Raw genomic sequence first — 20535 nt, 5'->3', positions numbered from 1 at the left:
TCCTGACTGAGAGGGCTACTTATATACTCCTTGAAACATTCTTAGCCTTTCCCCAAACAGATCTCTGTGTAGGGAGGGGAGGAGAGGGGATCCAATATTCTTTGCAGAAGCTTGGGAATAAAAATAACAGGTCTGGGGTTTGTGTAAGAAAGGGTTAAATCCTTCTGGGGAAGGTGCCAGCGGGAGACTTGGCATTGAGATTTAATTCCAAAAGGGAGCTGTGAATTTGTTTGGGTTGGAGGATTTATTGACAGCTGATCTACTACTCGGGTATCATAAGTGACACCTTTAAGACATGCTGTCCTGATGATAATAAACAGCTGTCCAGCTTGTTTAGGGCTCTCTGCTAATTTCTCTTTCGACTTGGGATGACTGTGGCAAACTAAAGGGGAAAAGATGAGCGGACTGCTTTGAAAATGAAAACTTTTTAGGACTGGGAGAAGCTGCTTAATGAAGATGGGGGGGGGGGGAAAAGGAGCTGAACGCAGGTAGGGGCTGCAGATGCCGAGCCAAATCACTTGCTCCCATTCCTCTCCTTCAAGAAACATTCATTGTTGACAGAATCATTCTCTGTTGGACCCTTTCCTGGAAGGTGGAACCTCTCCTTATACTGCCTTATTTTAAATTATTAAGCTTTGGAGCCTCTCAGAGTGCAGAGCTCAAATTTTCACAATAGTGCACTTTTCTGTAAAACTTATTTGTGGACTGATTAATAATGATCATGTTCAGATGTGGAGGCGTGTTATACTGGTGTGAGGATACACATGGCATGACATAACAGTGACCGATATAAGAATGGTGCTCTTTTTTCACAAAGCATCAAATTTATACTATATTACTGACTAATGCAAAATGATAATTTTCAAATATTGCGGAATGTGTACACACAGATATGCAGCCAATTTAAATAATTCTTTGAGCATGGTATAGAAAATAGTGGGTAATATACGACACAAGATATGAAGGCAATTCATAAAACCCTTCGGAACACCAGGATAGTTTTGAAAAACCCTACAGTTGTACTTTATAGAAATGTTCAACAATATACACATCTGCACAAATATTTGAAATTGTATGTCTCTTAGCTACATTTAATATTTTACACGTTTGTAGAAATGAAGTGGAACTTGGGGCATATGTTAAAAAGCTACAAGGGAGCAGTTCATGGCAAGTGTGGGGAGCTTCTGCGAGGGTTGTTGACAGGGGCTTGTATAGTCCATCACCTTTCTGAATCCAGCCCCAGCTTGCTCTGAAAGGAAGGGCAGGCTTGGACTCTTGTGTCTCTTCACTGCACTAAGAGCTCTTGGGCAAAGTCAGTTGGTTCAGCTAAGAAATTGGTTGATTTGTGGCTTAGCACAACAAACTGCTGAGCCAGTCTCTTGGTTGCATCCACGTTGCCTCACTTCAGTCATATTGTTAACACATCTTCATAATCCAGGGCTGCCATATTTCAAACAGTGAAAATCTGGACAGAAATGTTGAGCTTTTTGTGCAAAATCACTAAAAAAAGAATGCTGTTTTTGAGCTATTTTTATGGGGAAATGGCAAAAATGACATTGCCGACACTGCCAGGTCATAATCTAAATTATCAACCTATATTAATTATTAATTATCAACCTGTATTAATACAGTGTGGTATGAAGCAGAGTGGTAACTTAAGCTTTATGCTTTGTATTGTACAGTATATAGTAAATAACCCCTGTTAAAGTGCAACTTGGTATTTCCTTTATTGACCACCTGAGTCCCCAAAAGAGCCCCATGGCAAGACCATCCCTGAAATTGGAGTTGCCTCAATGAGCCCTGACTTTCTTCCATGTTCTGCTCAGTTCCTAGGTTCTCTTTTTCCTTTTCATCTCACTGCCTCCAATTGGGAACGCTGCACAGGTCTTCTAGTTACTCATTTTGATCTGGTCTGTTGGTTTCAGTGCTTAAGGCCTTTTCATTTTAACTTACCCTTGAATCTGTTGGGGTACATTAATTAGAGAACTAGACTAAAGTAGTAGTATATGTGAGAGGGGGGATTTAAACTTAGCACAGCCATTAATTTATAGAGCAGCCTGAAGACATCTGTAAGAGGGAGTGTTAGCACTGGCTTATGACTATTGATGTGTCACAAGAATTTAGTTCTTAGGAAAAGTACTGAAGATTATTATACAAGTGTTATAATTTGTGGCAGGGGGAGGAAAGCTGACAGAAAGTACATTTAAAAGCACCGGGCATCACTAGCAAAGGCTAGAGTAGCCAGGAAATATGGCTGATCTTTTCAAATACTGTATATACATACTTTTTAAAGCCAAATAGAGTTAACTGCATTCTGAGTGGGTAACTGAGATGTAATAAGAATACGGGCTTAAACTGGTGGGAGGAAGAGCTAGTTTAAATATGGGAAATAGTTTGCTAACAAATCTGGACTAAAAGAAGTATTTTATGGTTTATTTTGTGGCTTTCTAACATTTGTTACAGACAGCAAAGCCAAAAAATAAAATATCAATTAGCAATGAAATATCAGTAGTTGAAGCACTTCCACCAGTATAGCCATCCAAGAGGGATAGCTTTGGGATAGATAGCCTTGAATTTGTGCATTGGTCATAGACTGGACTTTTAATCTCCCTCATCCCTCTTGCTACAGCATCATCATTTTGCCTTGGCCATGTCATTCTGCTTCCTCAACACCCTTTTCCTTCCTGTACATTCTTGGATCTTGATTAACACTGGGCACGGCTGTCATGATGGTGCAAGAGCTGCTCGCTCATTAATGTGTGAGATTTACCTGGAAAGAGATATAATCCCTTGCCTGCTTAGCTCTGATCCGAAGCTTAAGCCAGCATTTGCAAACCACTCATAGATTGTTTCACTGTGCTTCAGGAGAACCCAATTATCCCATGCTAATACCGTAAGTCTTTTCATCAAAGCTCTCCTGTAGTCTTTGCAGCAGGAGCGAACTTGTCGTTGCTGCTGTTGGCATTTGGAAGATGGTTGTAGACAGATTTTCTCGGGGACCAGGTGGCTTCTGGTGTCAGTCAAACTAAATTAGGACTCTGCATTGTTTTCCTCATTCCCATGCCATTGTAATGACTATCAAGGGGAAGGGGAAAGGAATGCGACATCATGAATGCTGCACTGCCCTCTTTTGAGCTGAATGCATCTCACCTGCTCTTATGTTCTGGATGTAATAAACTGCGGAGTGTTGCTAAAAAGAGGAAAAGGGGGTCTCTAAGCACCTTCCTTGCCTAACCACTACAAACCATTCTCAGACCTGTTAGGATTTCTGAGTCCTTAGCACATGGCAGAGACATTTTTTTAGTATTAGGGTGGGTAAAACGTGTTTCTGTGTCCACATGTGTGTTTCAAACTACAGTGGAACCTCTGGTTAAGTACTTAATTCGTTCCGGAGGTCCGTTCTTAACCTGAAGCTGTTCTTAACCTGAAGCACCACTTTAGCTAATGGGGCCTCCTGCTGCCGCCGTGCTGCCGGAGCACGATTTCTGTTCTTATCCTGAAGCAAAGTTCTTAACCTGAAGCACTATTTCTGGGTTAGCAGAGTCTGTAACCTGAAGCGTATGTAACCTGAAGCAAATGAAACCCGAGGTACCACTGTATATGAAACTGATATTGTGAAATAGAAGATCGGTTTTATGTGTTAGCAGAAATTGCAGTTGGTTCTAGTGGTTGGTTCTAGTTACTTGGTTTCCTTCCTTCCTTGCTTAAAAATCACCCTACAGCTCCATTCCCATTGTTTCAGAGTAATATAGCAACAAGGGAAGATGTCTTATTCAAAGCCAGGCAGTTGGCCAATCTCGCTCAATATAATCTACACAGGCTGCTGCTGGTTTTCTCCAGGATTTCACATAGCGTTACCTCTAAGTCCTACCTAGAGATGCCAGGGATTGAACCACGCAGATGTTCTACCACTAGGCTATGTCAGGAACCCCTTTGCAGAAGATATGATGGCAAGACAACCAGAAGATGGCAGCTTCAATGATACAGAAAGGCATCAGCTTAAATGCCAGTGTCAGATGTATCAGCAGCACTTGGCCAGCCTACATTGGACAGGCTGATGCTTCAATTGCATAGCAACCACGAATCAGTTCTAAAACAACAACAACATGGGGAGGACAGTACCAAAACCACAGACGTTTGAGGAACTGGGTTCTCCATTAAGAGTGAGTGAAGGATGACAGTGCTGCAGAGATAGGACAGCATGGAAGCAGACTTTTGAAAAGCCCCCTTTCTCAGGATATAGTGATCTATACATTATCTCAATCTTCTCTTCATGGCTAACAAAATGCTAGAGGGCACCTAAGGTTGTATCCAACTTTGGTCCTATTCAGATTAGACTCAATAGAAATTAATGGCTAACTTCATGGACTTAATTTCAGTGGGTCCACTGCAGGTAGGATTTCGTTGGATACAAAACCTATTATTAGCCCAAAATGGCCAGTTGTCCATTGTAGTTGTTTCAATGGTTTGATATTTTATTGTGTTTTTAATATTCTGTTGGGAGCCGCCCAGAGTGGCTGGGGCAACCCAGTCAGATGGGCAGCATACAAATAAAAAAATACCATTACTGTTGTTGTTGTTGTTGTTATATTTTTGCCCTCTGATTCTTGGAGTAGGACTATAAAATGTCTCCATATGTGACCAGAATGTTTCAAGCTAACTTAGAGATTATAAAATTTAAGAACTCTCTCTAGCCTGTGGTGTCAGCATAACTAAAAAGTCTGTTTCCTTGATCACCAGAACGTAATGGATCTCAGATGACAGAGATGCCCATCAATTAACGTCAGAATATTTTATTCACCACTGGGCAGGTTCACGTGGAAGCAAGTGGCCAACTTCTCACTTGGCAATTTATACTTTTGTATAGATATGCAAAGGCTAAACACACACACGCTTACATGTTGTGAAGGTCTGTCCTAGATGGACACAGGGAGGTCACAGCCTGAGGCTACTGAACTGCTTATGCAAATACTGCAGCATGCAGTTTAGTTGCTCACCAGCCACACAAGGTAGCTGCACACAAACTCAAAAGCCTCAGCAGCTCTTGATGATCTTCTGTGAAGGTTTGCTTATTTTTACTGCCTTGCTCAGGTAAAAGCAGCAGTTGGTGTCTTCTATTATTTAGGGAATCAAGCAATATGTATCCTGTTTCTTTGGATGGTTTATGTGTGAGTAAATTTGTTTATGTGTGGTTTTGGTTTGAAGGTAGCATTGAGGAGTTGGTTCGGGAAGCCCTAGGAAATGTTGTCCATTGAGAAATGTTTCTTGAGGAAGTTCAAAACAGCTGCCTTTTTCCACATAATTTTCTCATTCACGATTTCACTGCATGATAGACACAAGTCTTGGGGAGGCCACAGGGTCCTGGGAATTTCGTTGTCCTTGCTTTCAGCACCTATGCAATGTAAAGCAAAAGTGAAGTTCATTATATTACCACCACAAAGCACAAAAGGACATTCTTATGTAGTTGAAACTGGTTGAAACTGAATTGTCTTCCACACCAGCTGCTGTTTGTAATACTATGTTAGGCATTCGTAAAGTATGGCCCGGGGGCGTAATCTGCTCTGTCAAATCCCAAAAAACTCAACAACAACAACAACATCAATCCACAAAACAGCTCAACAACTTTGGGTGGCCCTCATGTATGTTCACATCATCAAATCTTGCTCTCTTTGTAAAAGTTTGGACACCCCTGTACAATGTGGATGAATGGCATTCTTCAAATGTAAGAGTTTGCTTTCCTTTTTAAAAAAAATAGGGATGGGGAACCTGTGACCCTCCACATGTTGTTGGATTCCATTTCCCATCAGCCCTGGCGTGCACAGACAATAGCCAGGGATGATGTAAGTTCTAGTCCACATCTGATGGGCCACAAGTCAGAGACATAGTTTACAAGTTTGAAGAAATCTGATTTTGAAGAGAGAGAGAGTGATGTGAATAGAATGATAGCTGCCAACACTCAGATTTTAACTGGTTTGCAGTGCAGTTCTGTACAGTGTGTACAAAACTCTAGTCTAGACTGTAAAAACAAGGCAAAAATTAAACCTATTAAATTCTGAGAGAAATTTAAGTAGGGTATTCTTGGATAACCCTTCTATCTAAAGAATATATGCATAACAAGTTGTTGCAAACATAAAGGACATCATTGATATGCAAAAGTACCTGAATAAATTACAGGAGAGATAAAGTCGTAAAGGAAAATCTGAAAAAGTTGCTATAAGAGAAGACAGGAAACTAGGAAGAATAGATATGGACAAAGACTTTTGCTGCAAACGTACACATTTTTCAGTCAGATTTTGTAACTGTTTCAAACCGAGAGAGTCAATAATGATTAATTATCAAGATGACTCTGTTGTTAAGAACATTTAATATCTTTAAACACATCTTAACTATGGAAAGTTTATGTTTCTATGAAGAGCTGCATTGGTGTAGGTTCATATTTTCAGCAATTCTTTATCCGTCTCCTTTCTAGTTTATCTTTCCAAGATCTCAGTTTCTCCAGAGGCTACAGATGCTGACAGCAGCAATAAAACCTGTGACTCAATATCTTGCTCTTCTTTTACTTTCTCCCTCCTTTATTCAAAGACATGATTAACTTAGGTCCTTTAATTTCAATGGTCTACTCTGAGTAGAATTAACATTGGCTACAACCTCTAGAGACTAATTTTTGTAATTAAATAAGTCCAATATGTAATTATATTAAAAACAAAGCAACAGAAGCAGATGGAGGCAACTAAAAAAGATAAACAAAGGGGAATGTTGTAAACAGTTACTAAAAAGAAAACCCCAAAGCCTGAGTTCAAGGAGGTATATCTTCAACTGCTGCTGAAATGAAAACAACAGAGGTGCTTGACATACCTGTAAAGGTTGACCACAGCTGAAAAATAGCCTCATCTTGGTCCTTCACTTCGGTGATGAATTCTGCTGGCAAACTTGCAAAGCGCTTTGCGGCCGGTGAGTAAAAATAGAAGTTCGTCATGAATTCTCTTGCTGCAGGAAAGACTTCTGATGATGCTAAGGGGAGGCAGAACAGAGAGAAAGGGCAAGGATGTCACCATGAGAACCACAGATCAGTAAGGTGGTGGTGGAGGAAATTGGCTTGACCACACATACAAAACATCTTAGGTCTCGCAAGGTGAATTCAGAAACAGGCTCTTTACTTTCCTCAAGGACAAATACTTTGCAGCCACTGCAGATAAGAAGAGCAACAAGATGTGTGGTGAGTGCTTTTCCACCTCTACTCTTGAACAGCAATGGTTGACTTCAGCAGTTACGTACTTCATTTCTGTATCAATTCATTTCTGCATTGTCCACACCACACTGCCAAACACTATTTTTTGTAGCTGAGGGAAGCACAAGGGAAATGACTGCAGAACCTTTTCCCTGCCTGCCATTCTGGACAATATTTCTGTTAGGCTGAAGGGAAAAGAGGCAGAGCCATGCACCTGGCCTCCCTTCAGCCATGAGCTTACCTGGAGGGGGGAGCTGGTGCAGTAGGAGTACAGCAGCAGAAGCCCATTGGACGCTCCCTCTGCTGTGCCCACACCACACTGACCTCTCTGCCACCTCCTTCCTCCCCCTCTGTGTAAGCAATAATACGGCTGAGGGGAGGCCATGTTTTCTGGCAGATCCCCTTCCCCCCTTGTTGTAATGGCACAGTACCAGAGGCCCCTTTTCAAGATAAGAAGAGGGCTTTCCTCTTCCCCAATTTTGGTAGAGGGTTGATGGGCCACTAGGCGTGGCTCTGTGAGTCTGATCTGCCCTACAGGCTGCAGGTTTGCCACTCTCTGCTGCCATAGCTCAAACAGTACCTGGAGGTTAGCTAGAGCTTCAATATGGGTAACCAAACAGAAGGAACTTTGCTTACGGTTTGCCCCATCACTTTTCAGTGCTTCCTGCACTGCCAGCAGGTGGAAGATAATCCGGAGAGAGCATAAATAACTTTCGAACCCGGGTATGTTTCCTTGACATCCCACACACTCTGGAGTCTCTGGAAAGCTGGCATTCAGACCCTGAAAAGCATGAGGAAGCTCTTTTAATGTAATAGTATAGTGGAGGGTGAGCTTTGTCATCACTCCTCATCCTCCCTCCCCCCCTCTCTCTCTCTCTCTGTGTGTGTGTCACTTTGCACATTGTTTTTTTTCTTGCTTTTATTGCTGAGTCAAGAAATCTGATGCAAAAAAGAAAAATATCCTGAAGAGAGCAGAAAGAAGAGGGAAAGAATATGCATAACATTAGCCCTTTCTTCTGCCTTCCAATATATTATGTCGACTGAGCAGTTCTTGTTGAAGCATCAAAACGAAAAGGAAAGAAATTATAAATGCCACTGTTGATCACTTAACTTGTGGTTTGTGGGCATAATGCTGTGTGTGTGTGTGTGTGTGTGTGTGTGTTCTTTAAAGTGAAAAATCTCATTTATAATATTTGTAGCTAAATTGTATCTATATTCCTTCTTTTTAATTTACAAGGTAACCTGTGGGAGGGGAAAAGACTATGTACACAACCAAAAGCAACAATTCAATTACAGGAGTAGGTATGAGAAAGTAGCTATTTTCACTGCCTTATTTTGTATTATTGTTCTTTTTCTTGTCATCTCTACATTTTTGCAGCTGTCGAAGACGTGATGGGGCGGGGCACAGAATGCATATCATTCTAATTCAGATAAAATCTCCTAGTTTCTCTATTTCTCTCATTCATCAAATTTTGTGTGTAATTATTTTAGCCTCTGCAATTTCCCACACATCCCACAGGATATAATTTCCATCCTTTAAATTTTGACACCACAACAATTTTCTCTGGTTTTTATTTTTGTTTGTGTCTATAAGTAAGATGAATTTTAAAAAAGAAGAAGATTGAACAGCTCTCCACATATTTCTCAACTAGAATAAGCTAAGTCTATGAAGATATTCTTTGTGTACAATCTATGTTTCTCTCAGTCCAGGCAGTGATGGTCTCAGTGATGGTCAGGACCTGACACACATGAACGTGAAGCCAATGTGGTGCCTTCAACTACAACTCCCATCATCCCTAACAATTGACTATGCTGGCTGAGATGGGAGATGTGTCCAAAACAGGCTTCTGCTGCCATTGAACATTCCCCCAAGAACCCCTGTACCTTGCAGAGGACATTCCACAGCAAAGATATAGAAGTTTCTTGGCACATGGTGGTGTGGGGAAAGTTCTCTGAAGATAAACGTTTAAAAGCTACTCAGTTAGAAATTCTGGAAAATGGGGTTGGGGGAAGAGATGCCATAGACACAACTTGGCTGGAAAGAATCTCCTTGTTTAGTTCATGTACCTCTTTTGCAGCCTTTAGAGCTTCTATCCATTCTTCCCGCGAAATATTTATCAACAAGTTGGACTCCTGCCATACTTCCAGTTTGTGAAGGTAGTTGTGGACCGCAGAGCGCTCAGGAAAATACTGAAACAAAGCAATAGGAAACAAGATTAACAAGAGGAGCCCAGTAAACTTCTACCTGTGATGGAACTGAATGAAAAGTGGTGTGTGTGTGTGTGTGTGTGTGTGTGTGAGAGAGAGAGAGAGAGAGAGAGAGAGAGAGAGAGAGAGAGAGAGAGAGAGAGAGAAGCTCTGTAGGCTGTTTGCTGAGCTGTGTACATACTGCAGGGCTATGTAAAAACAAAGTACTGTGTTGTACACCACCAAGTCATCCCCAAAGAGCAAGGATGTCAACCTGCATAATTTGACTTCCTCTCTTTGCTCCCTGCCCCTACAATGTGCTCCCGGGGTTCTACCAACCCACTTGGGCAGACAAGGGAGGGGCATGAGAGAGCAAATTGGAAGTTCCAATGCACTTGCACTCAAGGGAGAATTTGGCTGGACACAGAGTTCAGGTACTTGAGAATCTTAGTTTTTCTTTCTTTCCAAACCCCAAACTCCCCTTGTACCCAGGTAGGTGTATGTACTAGGAGCTCAAAGGCACAATTTAACTTTAAATGCATATCAGCTTGACACATTGTATGAACCAGGAATCCTGTTCCTGATACAAAGGAGCCAAGGTTAAGAAATCAGCCATCTTGAGCTGCTATTATCAGAAAGCTAATTACGTCCTTGGATTTAACTATTCCACCAATACCGCCTTTTGGAATCTACCTTCCAGGTAGAAACACAAGGCACTGGTACCTGAGGTAACCCAGGATGATACAGTGGTCCATGGTGCTGAAAGTGTCATGCCCCCACCATTATTTATTAAATAAATAAATGTTGCTGGGTATTGAACCTGGAGCCTTTTGCATACAAAACAGATGCTCTAGCGCTAAGCTATGGCCCTTCCTCACTCCTGTTAAGACTTTCCTGGCACCAAAAGTTGGATATCTACAACATGAGGTCCAAGAGCACCTCTGTCTGCTCAGGCAAAGCAAGGTAGACAATACAACCAGAGATTCAGTCCTCTCTTCCATGCTTTACCCAAAGACTGGGTTCATACACTGCAAGGGGTTATTCTCACCAGCCCTGTTGCTTTTTTTAAAAATCAGGCACCTTGCCATGCAACCCACACACCAGAAGCATAGCATCAACCATATGTTTAATTCATCACATTAAGCAAAGAAGTATTACGTTAGAGCAGTAGGGACCCTTTCTTTCCCTCCAGGTGTCTCTGGCTCCTGTTTCTTGCAAGTGAGCAGCTGCAGTAATTCAGGCAGTTGCTCAGTAGCTTGGACGCTCAAAGCCTCTAAGTAGATCAATCAATCTGAAGCATGGCTTGCCATCACAGCATGAGGATGCAATACAGAATGTTAAAACCACTCCAGTGTCACGATGCAGCTTTCTCTTCAGTAGTTCAGCAGACAGACACCTCCACCTGAGCTATTCTTCCTCTGTTGTCTCTCCTTCTCTCTGCAGGTTAATTTGCTCAGATTTGCAAGCTCAGCATGCTCAAGATGGATTAGGAGCTCACAGAGCCTTCTCTGAAGAGCAGCAATCCATTTCTTAGCCTAGTGATTTTTTTCCAGGCAACTCAGTCAATAGCTCTGTGATCTCAGCCCACAACCAGGAACAGGCTCACAATCCCTTCTAAAGTTCCCAACAACTCTTCCCTTTAACCAAACCACGTTGTTTCAGAGGAGGTAGTTTAAGGCCTTCCCTCTAGAATGCTGACTCACATTTCAAACAGTCTAAGTAGCATACCAAGCAGGAAACTGTTCTCTAGTCTAGCCCAAACTCCCATAGTTCTTTTGTATTCTCTTCCTAGTATTAATGGTTTTTTGCGGGGGGAGGGGGGGAGGAATCCCACTGCTAGATTGTATGCAGGAACCATTCTACTATTCACACTATGTCTTCCTTCAAAGCCTTACATCCAACTTCAGGTACAAACTCTCAAAATTAGATTTTTTTTCCAAGTAGGAAGCTCAGAGTCTGAGATGGAACTCTGATAGATTTATGACGTTTATATTCTGCATGTGGTTGCTAACAGGCAGACAGAAAGAGAGAGAGAGAGAGAGAGAGAGAGAGAGAGAGAGAGAGAGAGAGAGAGAGAGAGAGAGAGAGATGGGAAGAAGGAGGGAAAATTAACTGGAGAAATGACAGGTTGACCAGGGGATCGGCTGAGTGGGGCAACAGATGGAAAGGAAACGGGGAAACTGGCTTGTTTTAATTGTGTGTAGAGCAACACTAGGAAAAGCTTGCTTGCTGATACCGTCCACTGCAGAGTTTCAAACATAAAAGCCACTTCCCCTCTCAAACAAATCTGCCTTTAGCTAAGGGAATAACACAAGGCTAGGCCAAAATTATGCAGGAATGCAAAAGAACAATCTTACACAGTTAAGTTTTAAACTTGACCATGTCTAAAAGCCACCACCAGCCTACTTCAGGAACTGTTTTCCTCCTCAAAACATAGCTTAAAAATAAAATAAAATGTGACAAGCATAGTTTTTATTTACCGCCCCAAAGGACCAAGTAATCACTCACCACAGAGAACTTTTGAAAATGAGAGAGCCCAAAAGAAAATTAAAAGATCTCGCAAAACGTTCAAAAATGGAGTCGCTACTATACCAACAATAGAGAAGCCTGGATATACCGTATGTAGAAAACTTACCTTGGCCAGTATATGCACATACTGCTTCAATGCAGAGAGCCTCTCTTCAGTGAAGTTGGCTAAACTTACTTCAATTCTGTGCAGGCTGCAAAGCACCGCATACTCCAGGTCAGCCATGCACAGCTGTGTCCTGTGACAGATAAGAGGGTGGAAAGATAACCTCATCATTGAAGCAGCCATATCATCTATATCACAAGAGGGCAGACTTCAGGGGTCATCTGTGTTTTTACCAGAGATGAACCAACTGGAGCCTAGTGCAAAAGACACCCTAAGGAATTTTTAGGCCTGGAATTTGTTTTTTTGAGCACCAGAGCCAGAGGCGTATCTAGGGGTTGACTAGGTTGGCCCCTGCCAAGGGCACAGGCCTAGGGAGATGCAAAAATTGCACCTCTCCACTCTGCCTTGGCTCCTTTGGCAAGGGTGCAAGGGACAGGGGGTGGGGCGCCAATGCAGCTCCTTGGGAGCCTAGTATGCCTCTGACCAGAGCAGAATGGAGTTCACATCCCTTCCACAGAACAATCCGTTCCTGGTTTCCTTAAGCTTTTTTTTCCTATTTCCGTAGCATCATTTATGGTAAAGAGAGCATTTGGGTTTTGCTGCTGGGAGTCAGAAGTCCTTGCCCATCTATTGGAAGTTACCTAGAAATCTATACCACTCCTGATCTACCCTGCAGGAATCAGGAACTGGCTTCCGAAGAACCTAATCAGGGCCCACTTTGGCACCACCTGGACCACAACTCAGGTTGCTGCTCAGGGACTAACAGAGTCATCTTCAGTAGAAGGCCTTCTTCCCTTCTGCTCCCAAAGCTGTGCCTGATCAGCTACTGAATGCTCACCAAGTGTCAAGGATGACCAGTGTTACATAAATGCAGTGAGAACAGAAGAAAGGGGAGGCTACTAAAATGGCTCTTGCTTCTTACCTGTCTGCTACCTCCCAGGAGTCAGGGGTAGCCTTTGTTTCTGCTATTGGTGGCTTAGAAGTGCCAATGATTTCTCTCTGGACCCCAGGTAGTGTCCGCAGGAAGTCTGTGTAGAAGGATCTTGAATTGTTTGCCCTGTGAAGGAAGTAAAATATGAGAGGAGAGTATACTCTAAGATGGCAGGCAATTCTGACCTTCTTATGCAGGAGGTCTCCCTTTGCTACAACGCCATGGGTCATGCTGGCTGAGGCTGTTGGGGGTTTGACTCCAGTTGCAACTGCAGGTCACCATGTGGGCATCCTTGTTCTAACCCATTTCATGCAGCCTCTTCAGTTCAGCTGCCATAAAACCTGTTCAACCCCATGCAAGAGAGAAACAGTGCAGGGCACTCCATTGTGTAGCATCAACATGCACCTATGCACACAGCTGCACATCTCCAGCACCACTGCCAAAATGTTTCAGATTTTGTCTTAAGGAAGCCCAAATCTGCTCCCAGAAGGAGGTATACCACCCATTATCTAAAAACTGAATTGTGCAGAATTATAGGGCTAGAGCAGATCCTGTCAGGTTGCAATTTGACATGCAATTCAGCATATGGACCATGTATTTCCCCCGCAAAAATTCCTGATGCACATAATTGATTTTAGTGGCTGAACTTTAGTGGCCACTGAATTCCTTCAGATGATGGAATTTAGGATCTTTTAGTTTAGAACTCAAGACACACAGGCCCCTTCTGCACTATGCATTTAAAACAGTATTATGCCATTTAAAACTGCCATGGCTTCCCCCCGAAAGAATCCTGGGAGCTGTAGTTTGTGAATGTTGCAGAGAGTCATTGGAGACCCCTATTCCCTTCACAAATCAACAATTCCCAGAGTTCATAGGCTGTGTAATAGGAAGACATAAGTAATCGCTCAATAGGGGTTTGAAGGAATGTAGCTTATAAATCATATACACAAGCACCACAAACACTGTTATGCAAAAGCAGCTCATATATGTATGTCGATTATGGATACCAGCACCAACTCACAGAGGGATGGGTGTGCAAGAGTCTTTGCTTGAATACAGGAAGCCAGAAGGGAAGGTGGTGACCTTGCATCTAGCCACTAGCTCCGCATTGCTCTTCAATACTCTCCTCACAACAATGTTTTCATACTGGGCCATGTCCAATATGACCTAAGATCAGAAGTGCACATTGCATTACAAATGGAGTTGCTCTTTTAGATTCACAAGCAAACCGTCTCCCTTTCCTCCTCTTAATGCTTGTCTACCAAGTGATCAGATCATCTCTGCTGCACCTCAACAGATTCTTAGTACCTACTTCCTTGAAGATGGTGCCGCTCTGGGTAATGTGCATGCCTCAGATGGTTCCTTTACAAACAGCTGAGGGTGTGGAAGGGCAGAAACAGCAGAAGACAGTGTCTATGCCTTTTTCTCCCAGAGAAAGCCCAAGATAGACCAGTTAACCTTTCCTCACACAGAACTATAAAAAGTATTAACTGCTTACACTGTGTAGAAGTTTAGGCAAGAACATTAAACTACAGCTGCCCTTTGTGTGTGTGCATGCCACCCAAGTGGCCTTTGTAAAGTAAATCTGCAAGTTTCTTAACTTCTCATTGAAACTGAAGGCATTTTAATCCTATAACAATCCTACAATTAATGTGAGTAAAAGTTACTTGTCTCTAGCTGGTGACTTATTTACAGAGTTATGCAACATGCAAGTCTAACATATTTACAAGCCTAGTATCAGGCTTGTATCTGGGGTACACAGACTTCAGGCATAAGGGGGTTTACTTTGTTTTTCACAAAACCCTTGAGATCCACCAACTGGAGATAAATTCTGGACTCATAATTCTTTTATTTTGAGTATCAGAACTTAAAAAACCTCATGGTCATAATTCCATAATTCATTCCCAGTTACCCTAATCTTTCTTCATCCAGCAGTATGGGGTCATCTTGTTGAACTGCCCAGAGTCCAAAAACTTTGCCGATCTACTGTAAATCACACAGATCTAGATCTACTCTGTCCAACCCTGTTTTTAATCAACCAATTAAAATTCACCTCTCTGCCCAAAAAGGAGTCCTCCCCCTCGAATATCAGGGCCACCTTCCTTCCCTGAATGGAGTCAACAAATTCTGTTGTACTGTAAAATAACAAAGAGAATAGCATGTTAAACAAAATTTGGACAAAGCCCCACATGAACATCCTTTTCATGCAAATGCTGGTCCTCCCAATAGCTCAACAGTTATTCCTGGGCAAAAAACATGCACTGATCCCTTGACGTAACTGGATTTGGTATATTGACATGTGACACTGTGGGAGATTAGAAAATTAAAATGTGTTTTTTAAATTTATGTATAAAGGCATTTATATACTGCCAACCTGTGTAAAATATCAAGGCAATGTACCAAATATTCAATAAAACATAACACATCACCAATGATTGGCTAATCAAGAAATGTAAACAACTGTCTGCATAAAAGATCTGCCAAGCCTGAAAGTCAATAGTAAATATGCTTGCCCAATTTCTGCTGGAAGAGTATTCCATAGCATGGGACTGATGACAACAAATACCTGACTTCTTAACATATTTTGTGAAGAAATGGATTTAAAGATGCCTAAAATAGTTACCTGAGTGGAGCCAACAGTGGGGCGTCAGGGGACCACCAACTAGTTAGATGACTCTCTGCAAAGGTGATTATGGCTTCCCTCAGGCTCTGAGGGTCATCCTTAATTTCTATGAGGGGAGGAAAAGGCTGATCATAACTCTGAGGACAGTCATTATGCATTCTCCAACCCAAACACCACTCACAAACAGATGCCATGTGCCAGCAAAGGCTGCTTGCAAGCCAGATCCAATTTCTAACACATTTTGAACATGATCTTCCCTTTGGCCTTTAAACTTTATTTATAAATATTTATATCCTAATCTTCATCTCAAAATCTCAGGGCAAAGAACATTTTTAAACAAACCGATTAAACAATAAAATCACTATTCACACCAAGTAAAAAAACAAACCCTGCACAGAAGCATCTTTAAAAATCCCAAGCTGAACACTAAGATTTTCCCAAAGCTTGAGTACACATCCATGTTTTAGGGTTGCTTTGGAACAGAAACTCTGAGAAAAATAGTGCTGGGTTTTTTAAAAAAACCAAACCATCCCTAAAATATACTCTGGAAACCATTCTGACCTTACCTTCTTTATGGGTATTGGGTTGTAGGCTGTGTGTGCCTATTTTGGTTCTAAAACACATATCAGGAAGTCAAGTTCATCTTGCCTTCAGGACCAGAACATATATTCCCATGTCTCATCTTAACATATATAAATATTTGTGCAGTGTGCATGGATTTCCAGTTTGCTAATATATTCCCATACAAGAGTATGAACTCCAAGCTGCTGATTGTCAGAAGAGTGGCAGGTTATTTTAATTGCTCACTAAATGTGAAACATCACAAAAAGAGAAAAAGTGGGTAAAGCCAGAGAGATTGTGTCTGTCCTAGCCATTTGCACTGATAACCACCCTCCACCTTGGACAACCATGGCTCTGTAAGGCCATGACCATCTGTTTCATCTGGGTGGAGAATGGGGAGGAGGGAGCAAGAAGCTCAGTTCTCCCTCCAGCTAGTCGCAACCTAGCAAATTAACCTCTGACCCTCATTTCAGCAGTGAGAGCTCTAGATTCAAATAAATAATTATGTGAGGTTTAGAATCAATTTCAGGATACATACCTTCAAGCTTTATGCCATCGCCAGCATATGTAGAGAATGGCTTTAAAAACTGGAAGGAAACAAACCAGAGAGTCAGGTTTTGCTTTGGGCATCATATGTTCCAAGTCTGCTACAGTACATAGGGTAGGCACCATACTGCCCAAGCACAAGGTTGCAAGTTGAGGATTGCACCCATCTGTTTAGAAGATCTGGCAAGGAGAATGAAGTCCTTTTTGGACATTTTGGTGCTGCTGGATTCTTCTGGTGGTGATTGACTGGATTGCTCTGGCGGCCTCATCTTCTTCCTCTCTTCTTTCCTTATATTGCTTTCTATCTGTTATTGCTGCATATTGCAATATGTACATAGCAGTTGTGAATGTTGCACATCCATAAGGAATGTACAGGGCCAGGGTCAGGGAATGGTAGTGTCAAGGACCCTAGGAGAGCAGCAACACCACTTCCTCCTTGATCATCTGCTACCTGCTCTCTCTTCCATATGGAAAGCATAGGGACAGTAGGACCCAGTGCTACTGCTGCCAGTAAATAAGTTAGACCTCTGGTCTTCAGAGTGCAGCAGAAGGTTATCTACAATAAATGAATGACCCAGGAAAGTGTGGATGTATAAATGAATACATTTGCATTTTGCAAAATGTTACGGGGAAAAAAGAAAATCAATCAAAAGGCATCCTTACGGGGTGTTGGCAGAACTTCATCATAGGCTGGAACAAAGCTAACATTATGAAAATCACAAAGTGAAAATCAGGTGGATCTCATCAAACTACATCATCCATGTTTTCACATTATCATTACCTTCACAGTTGGGTATGCGGTGACTTCAAAATCTGAACACATTTTCTCATTGCACATCTTGCCACAATCTATCACACCCAGCTTCAAAGTAGGTCTCCAATCTGAAAAGGTAGATAAAGTCATATGGGATGGGGAAAAGATTTAATAGGGGATGGCTGCTTAATCTATCATAGAACGCAAAGTTAAGAGCACTCAATGAACACAGAAGCTTTTAAACATAAATGTGTCAATAGCATACCCGCCCCCCCCCACCACAGTGAAAGAAAGGAGATGGGAAAGAGCGAGTGTTCCGAAGAGCAAGGGGGTGAAAGGGCCAGAGGGTGGAATCCGAAAGAAAAAGAACATAGAAACATAAGAATCTGTCTTCTACTCAGTCAGACCATTGGGCCATCTAGCTCATTATTGTCTACTCAGACTGGTAGCAGCTGTCCAGAATTTCAGACTGGGGTCTCTCCCAAGATACCTGGAGTTTCTGGGGATTGAACTAGGACATTCTGCATGCCAAGGCCCTCAGCTGCTGAGCTACAGTTCTTCCCCTAAAAAGAAGGCCTTGAAGACAGGACGAGCAAATAAAGGGTGCATGCACCTGCAGAGATGAAGGTTGACAACTATGGTGCATCAAGGGTGCTGCCAACTTGAATTAAAAATAGGGGGGGAGATAAGCCCCACTCTGCATATCAAACCTAAGACATGGTGCACACATACCACTTGAATGACCATCAACTTGGGGGGGTGGCACCCTCAAATATTTTATTTGGGGTGGCGAAGACCCCTTGGCTCCTAGGAGTTGGCTCCAATGCCTTAACAAGGTGGTGTGCAGTGCAAAATAAGAGCCATCAGCTGGGGTAAAGGTAAAGGTAAAGGCAAAGGGACCCCTTACCACTAGGTCCAGTTGTGGCCAACTCTGGGGTTGTGGCGCTCATCTCCCTTTATTGGCCAAGGGAGCCGGTGTACAGCTTCCGGATCATGTGGCCAACATGACTAATCAGCTTCTGGTGAACCAGAACAGCGCATGGAAACACCGTTTACCTTCCCGCCAGAGCGGTACCTATTTATCTACTTGCACTTTGATGTGCTTTCGAACTGCTACGTTGGCAGGAGCAGGGACTGAACAACAGGAGCTCACCCCGTCGCAGAGATTCGAACCGCCGACCTTCTGATCGGCAAGTCCTAGGCTTGGGTTTAACTCACAGCGCCACCCACCTCCCATTATGTGGGGTATCCAACCTTTTTTGCCTCAAGGGCCACACCGACCCATGTTCTATGGGGCAGGGGGTTGTCAAAGTGGGCATGGCCACTGTCCGCTGCCATTTAGAGACCACCTACTAAAATGGAAGAAGCAAGAGAAAGGGTGGTTCAAGCGGGAAATACCATGGGAGCGCCACGGAGCTTAAACTCAAGGCAGAGAGCTGGCTGGTGTCTCGAGGGTTGAGCAGAGAAGGGAGAATGCACGGGTTCCTGTCCCTTAAAATGCAGCAGTAGCCGCTCTCTCTGAGCATGACATGGGCTTTCTCTAAATACGTTGGAGGGGCAGCCTCGACGCCCTGATAATCCTGCCTTGAACAGCGCGCAATGCGACTGTTCAAGAGAAAGAAAATCTCTGAGCATGCACAGAGGGTCCTTCAGTCACATTCCCCAGCCACCAACGCCAAATCTGACGGTGAAGGGGTGTGTGAGAGACAGGTATCCCGGCTTGTCCTACCCTTTATATCCTGGGCGAGCGCTCGCCACGTGGGGGCGAAGGCGGCGGAGGCGGCGGACCAGCGCGCGTAAAACTGGACAACCCAGGCGCTGCGAGAAAAGAAGAGGCTTTGCAGCGTGTCCGGCTGCAGCTCCACCACGGGGTCGTGGGGCCCGTAGCGAGAGACGCCGCAGGCCTGCGACGGCGGGGAGAAGAGGCAGGAGGCGGCCAGGAGGACGAGGCAAGCGGGCAGCCCTGGCCCGACTCGGGGGAGACGCCTCGGCATGACGAGCAGCAAGATCTGGGTCGCTGGGAGGGAGAGAGGCGCGCACACTGCTGGGTGTGCAGCCGGGGAGAGCGAGGGGCTTTTAATGGAATCCACCAGGCCCGCCCCCAGACCCCCCTCCATCATGCCCACCCTCCAGACTTTGGAGGTCGCACGATGGGGCGGGACCCTCTGCGACTCCATCCAGTCCCGGAATTGGAGGTCTTCTGTGCCAGTGTCCCCGACGTTGTTTGCCCAGTGCGTCGAAAGCAAACTCGGCGCGACGCCGCTTCCCGCTCAAAGGGAGGGAGAGGAGGAGAAGCTAAGTAAAGTTGTTCTATTACCTTATTGGAGACAAAGGGCAAGAAGCATGGACGTAGCTGGGGGGCAGGGAGGGACAGCTGCTCCCCCATCAATAAAAATACATAGCAAACTGAGGTTCTGGCCCCCTAATAAAAGGCCTCCCCACTCCCCAACAAAAATCCTGGCTATGTCCATGGCAAGAAGTATGCAATTCTGTTGGCCTAAGCAACACAAGAGACACAGGTGCATGCTGTTCAACAGTCAGGACATTGCAATAAACAGAATGTGCAACCTAAGGAAGGAGCTCCCAGGATACAACACCTGTATTGTGGGAAACAGCATGTAAAGAGAGAAAAAAATGCCCAGGATACGGACAGCATATGGACAGTGTGTGGCAAGCTGTGCATTTGTATCAAACTTTGTATCAACCCTAACCTTTGAACAGAGTACTATAACACATTCATTACCCACTAGCAACCATTGATGATGTAACCTATTCTGAGCCAATGTTCTCTCATGGTTTCCCGTAAAAAAAAAAAAAAAAAGGATTCTGGTACGTGCAACTTGACACAGAGTCAAGTTATCTGACCACTTTTGCAACTCCCGTTGGCAGATAACGTTGGCTTCAGTCCAGTCCCTGAAGTATTTCGGCAATGGTTGAATCAGGAGCTAGAGACCAGGACAGTCAGAGACTCTTATTCCTCCCCATAGGGATCGGCCTCATATTGTAATATTTCAAATTCATGAGAACTTTCATCTTCTGAGGGATCTGGGGGTTGGGTTAAATCAGCATCCCT

At 43.5% G+C, this 20535-nt stretch overlaps 1 protein-coding gene and 1 long non-coding RNA gene across 2 annotated transcripts; one reads left to right on the top strand and one right to left on the bottom strand.

The window, feature by feature from the left end:
• Positions 1-4777: 4777 nt before the first annotated feature.
• On the bottom strand, positions 4778-19530 carry LOC309362255 (sulfhydryl oxidase 1-like). Its single transcript, XM_081897852.1, has 12 exons — positions 19192-19530; positions 17490-17590; positions 16701-16749; positions 15602-15707; positions 15032-15113; positions 14000-14145; positions 12970-13104; positions 12051-12180; positions 9296-9418; positions 7865-8009; positions 6856-7011; positions 4778-5392 (listed from the first exon to the last, which is right to left on the bottom strand). Exons 1-12 carry the CDS (start codon positions 19454-19456, stop codon positions 5235-5237), a joined length of 1596 nt encoding a protein of 531 aa, XP_081753978.1. The 5' UTR covers positions 19457-19530; the 3' UTR covers positions 4778-5234.
• Positions 9404-10546, top strand: LOC309362507. The gene is made up of 2 exons (XR_014164984.1): positions 9404-9520; positions 9585-10546. It is a non-coding gene; the product is annotated as an uncharacterized lncRNA (long non-coding RNA).
• Positions 19531-20535: the final 1005 nt, after the last annotated feature.

Source organism: Podarcis melisellensis (genome assembly GCF_964234715.1).
Source record: "Podarcis melisellensis genome assembly, chromosome: 2".
In the NCBI taxonomy this organism is placed as follows: domain Eukaryota; kingdom Metazoa; phylum Chordata; class Lepidosauria; order Squamata; family Lacertidae; genus Podarcis; species Podarcis melisellensis.
Note: the sequence above shows the minus strand (reverse complement) of the source record. Positions and strands in the feature narration are given on the sequence as shown.

Excerpts from the sequence above, each read along its gene's own strand:
- LOC309362255 (XM_081897852.1), bottom strand. The coding sequence starts at position 19,456 with ATGCCGAGGCGTCTCCCCCGAGTCGGGCCAGGGCTGCCCGCTTGCCTC. Across the intron at positions 17,591-19,191 it reads GCTCGCCCAGGATATAAAGG|ATTGGAGACCTACTTTGAAG; the intron begins GTAGGACAAGCC and ends CTACCTTTTCAG. Across the intron at positions 5,393-6,855 it reads GCTGTGGTCAACCTTTACAG|GTGCTGAAAGCAAGGACAAC; the intron begins GTATGTCAAGCA and ends TACATTGCATAG.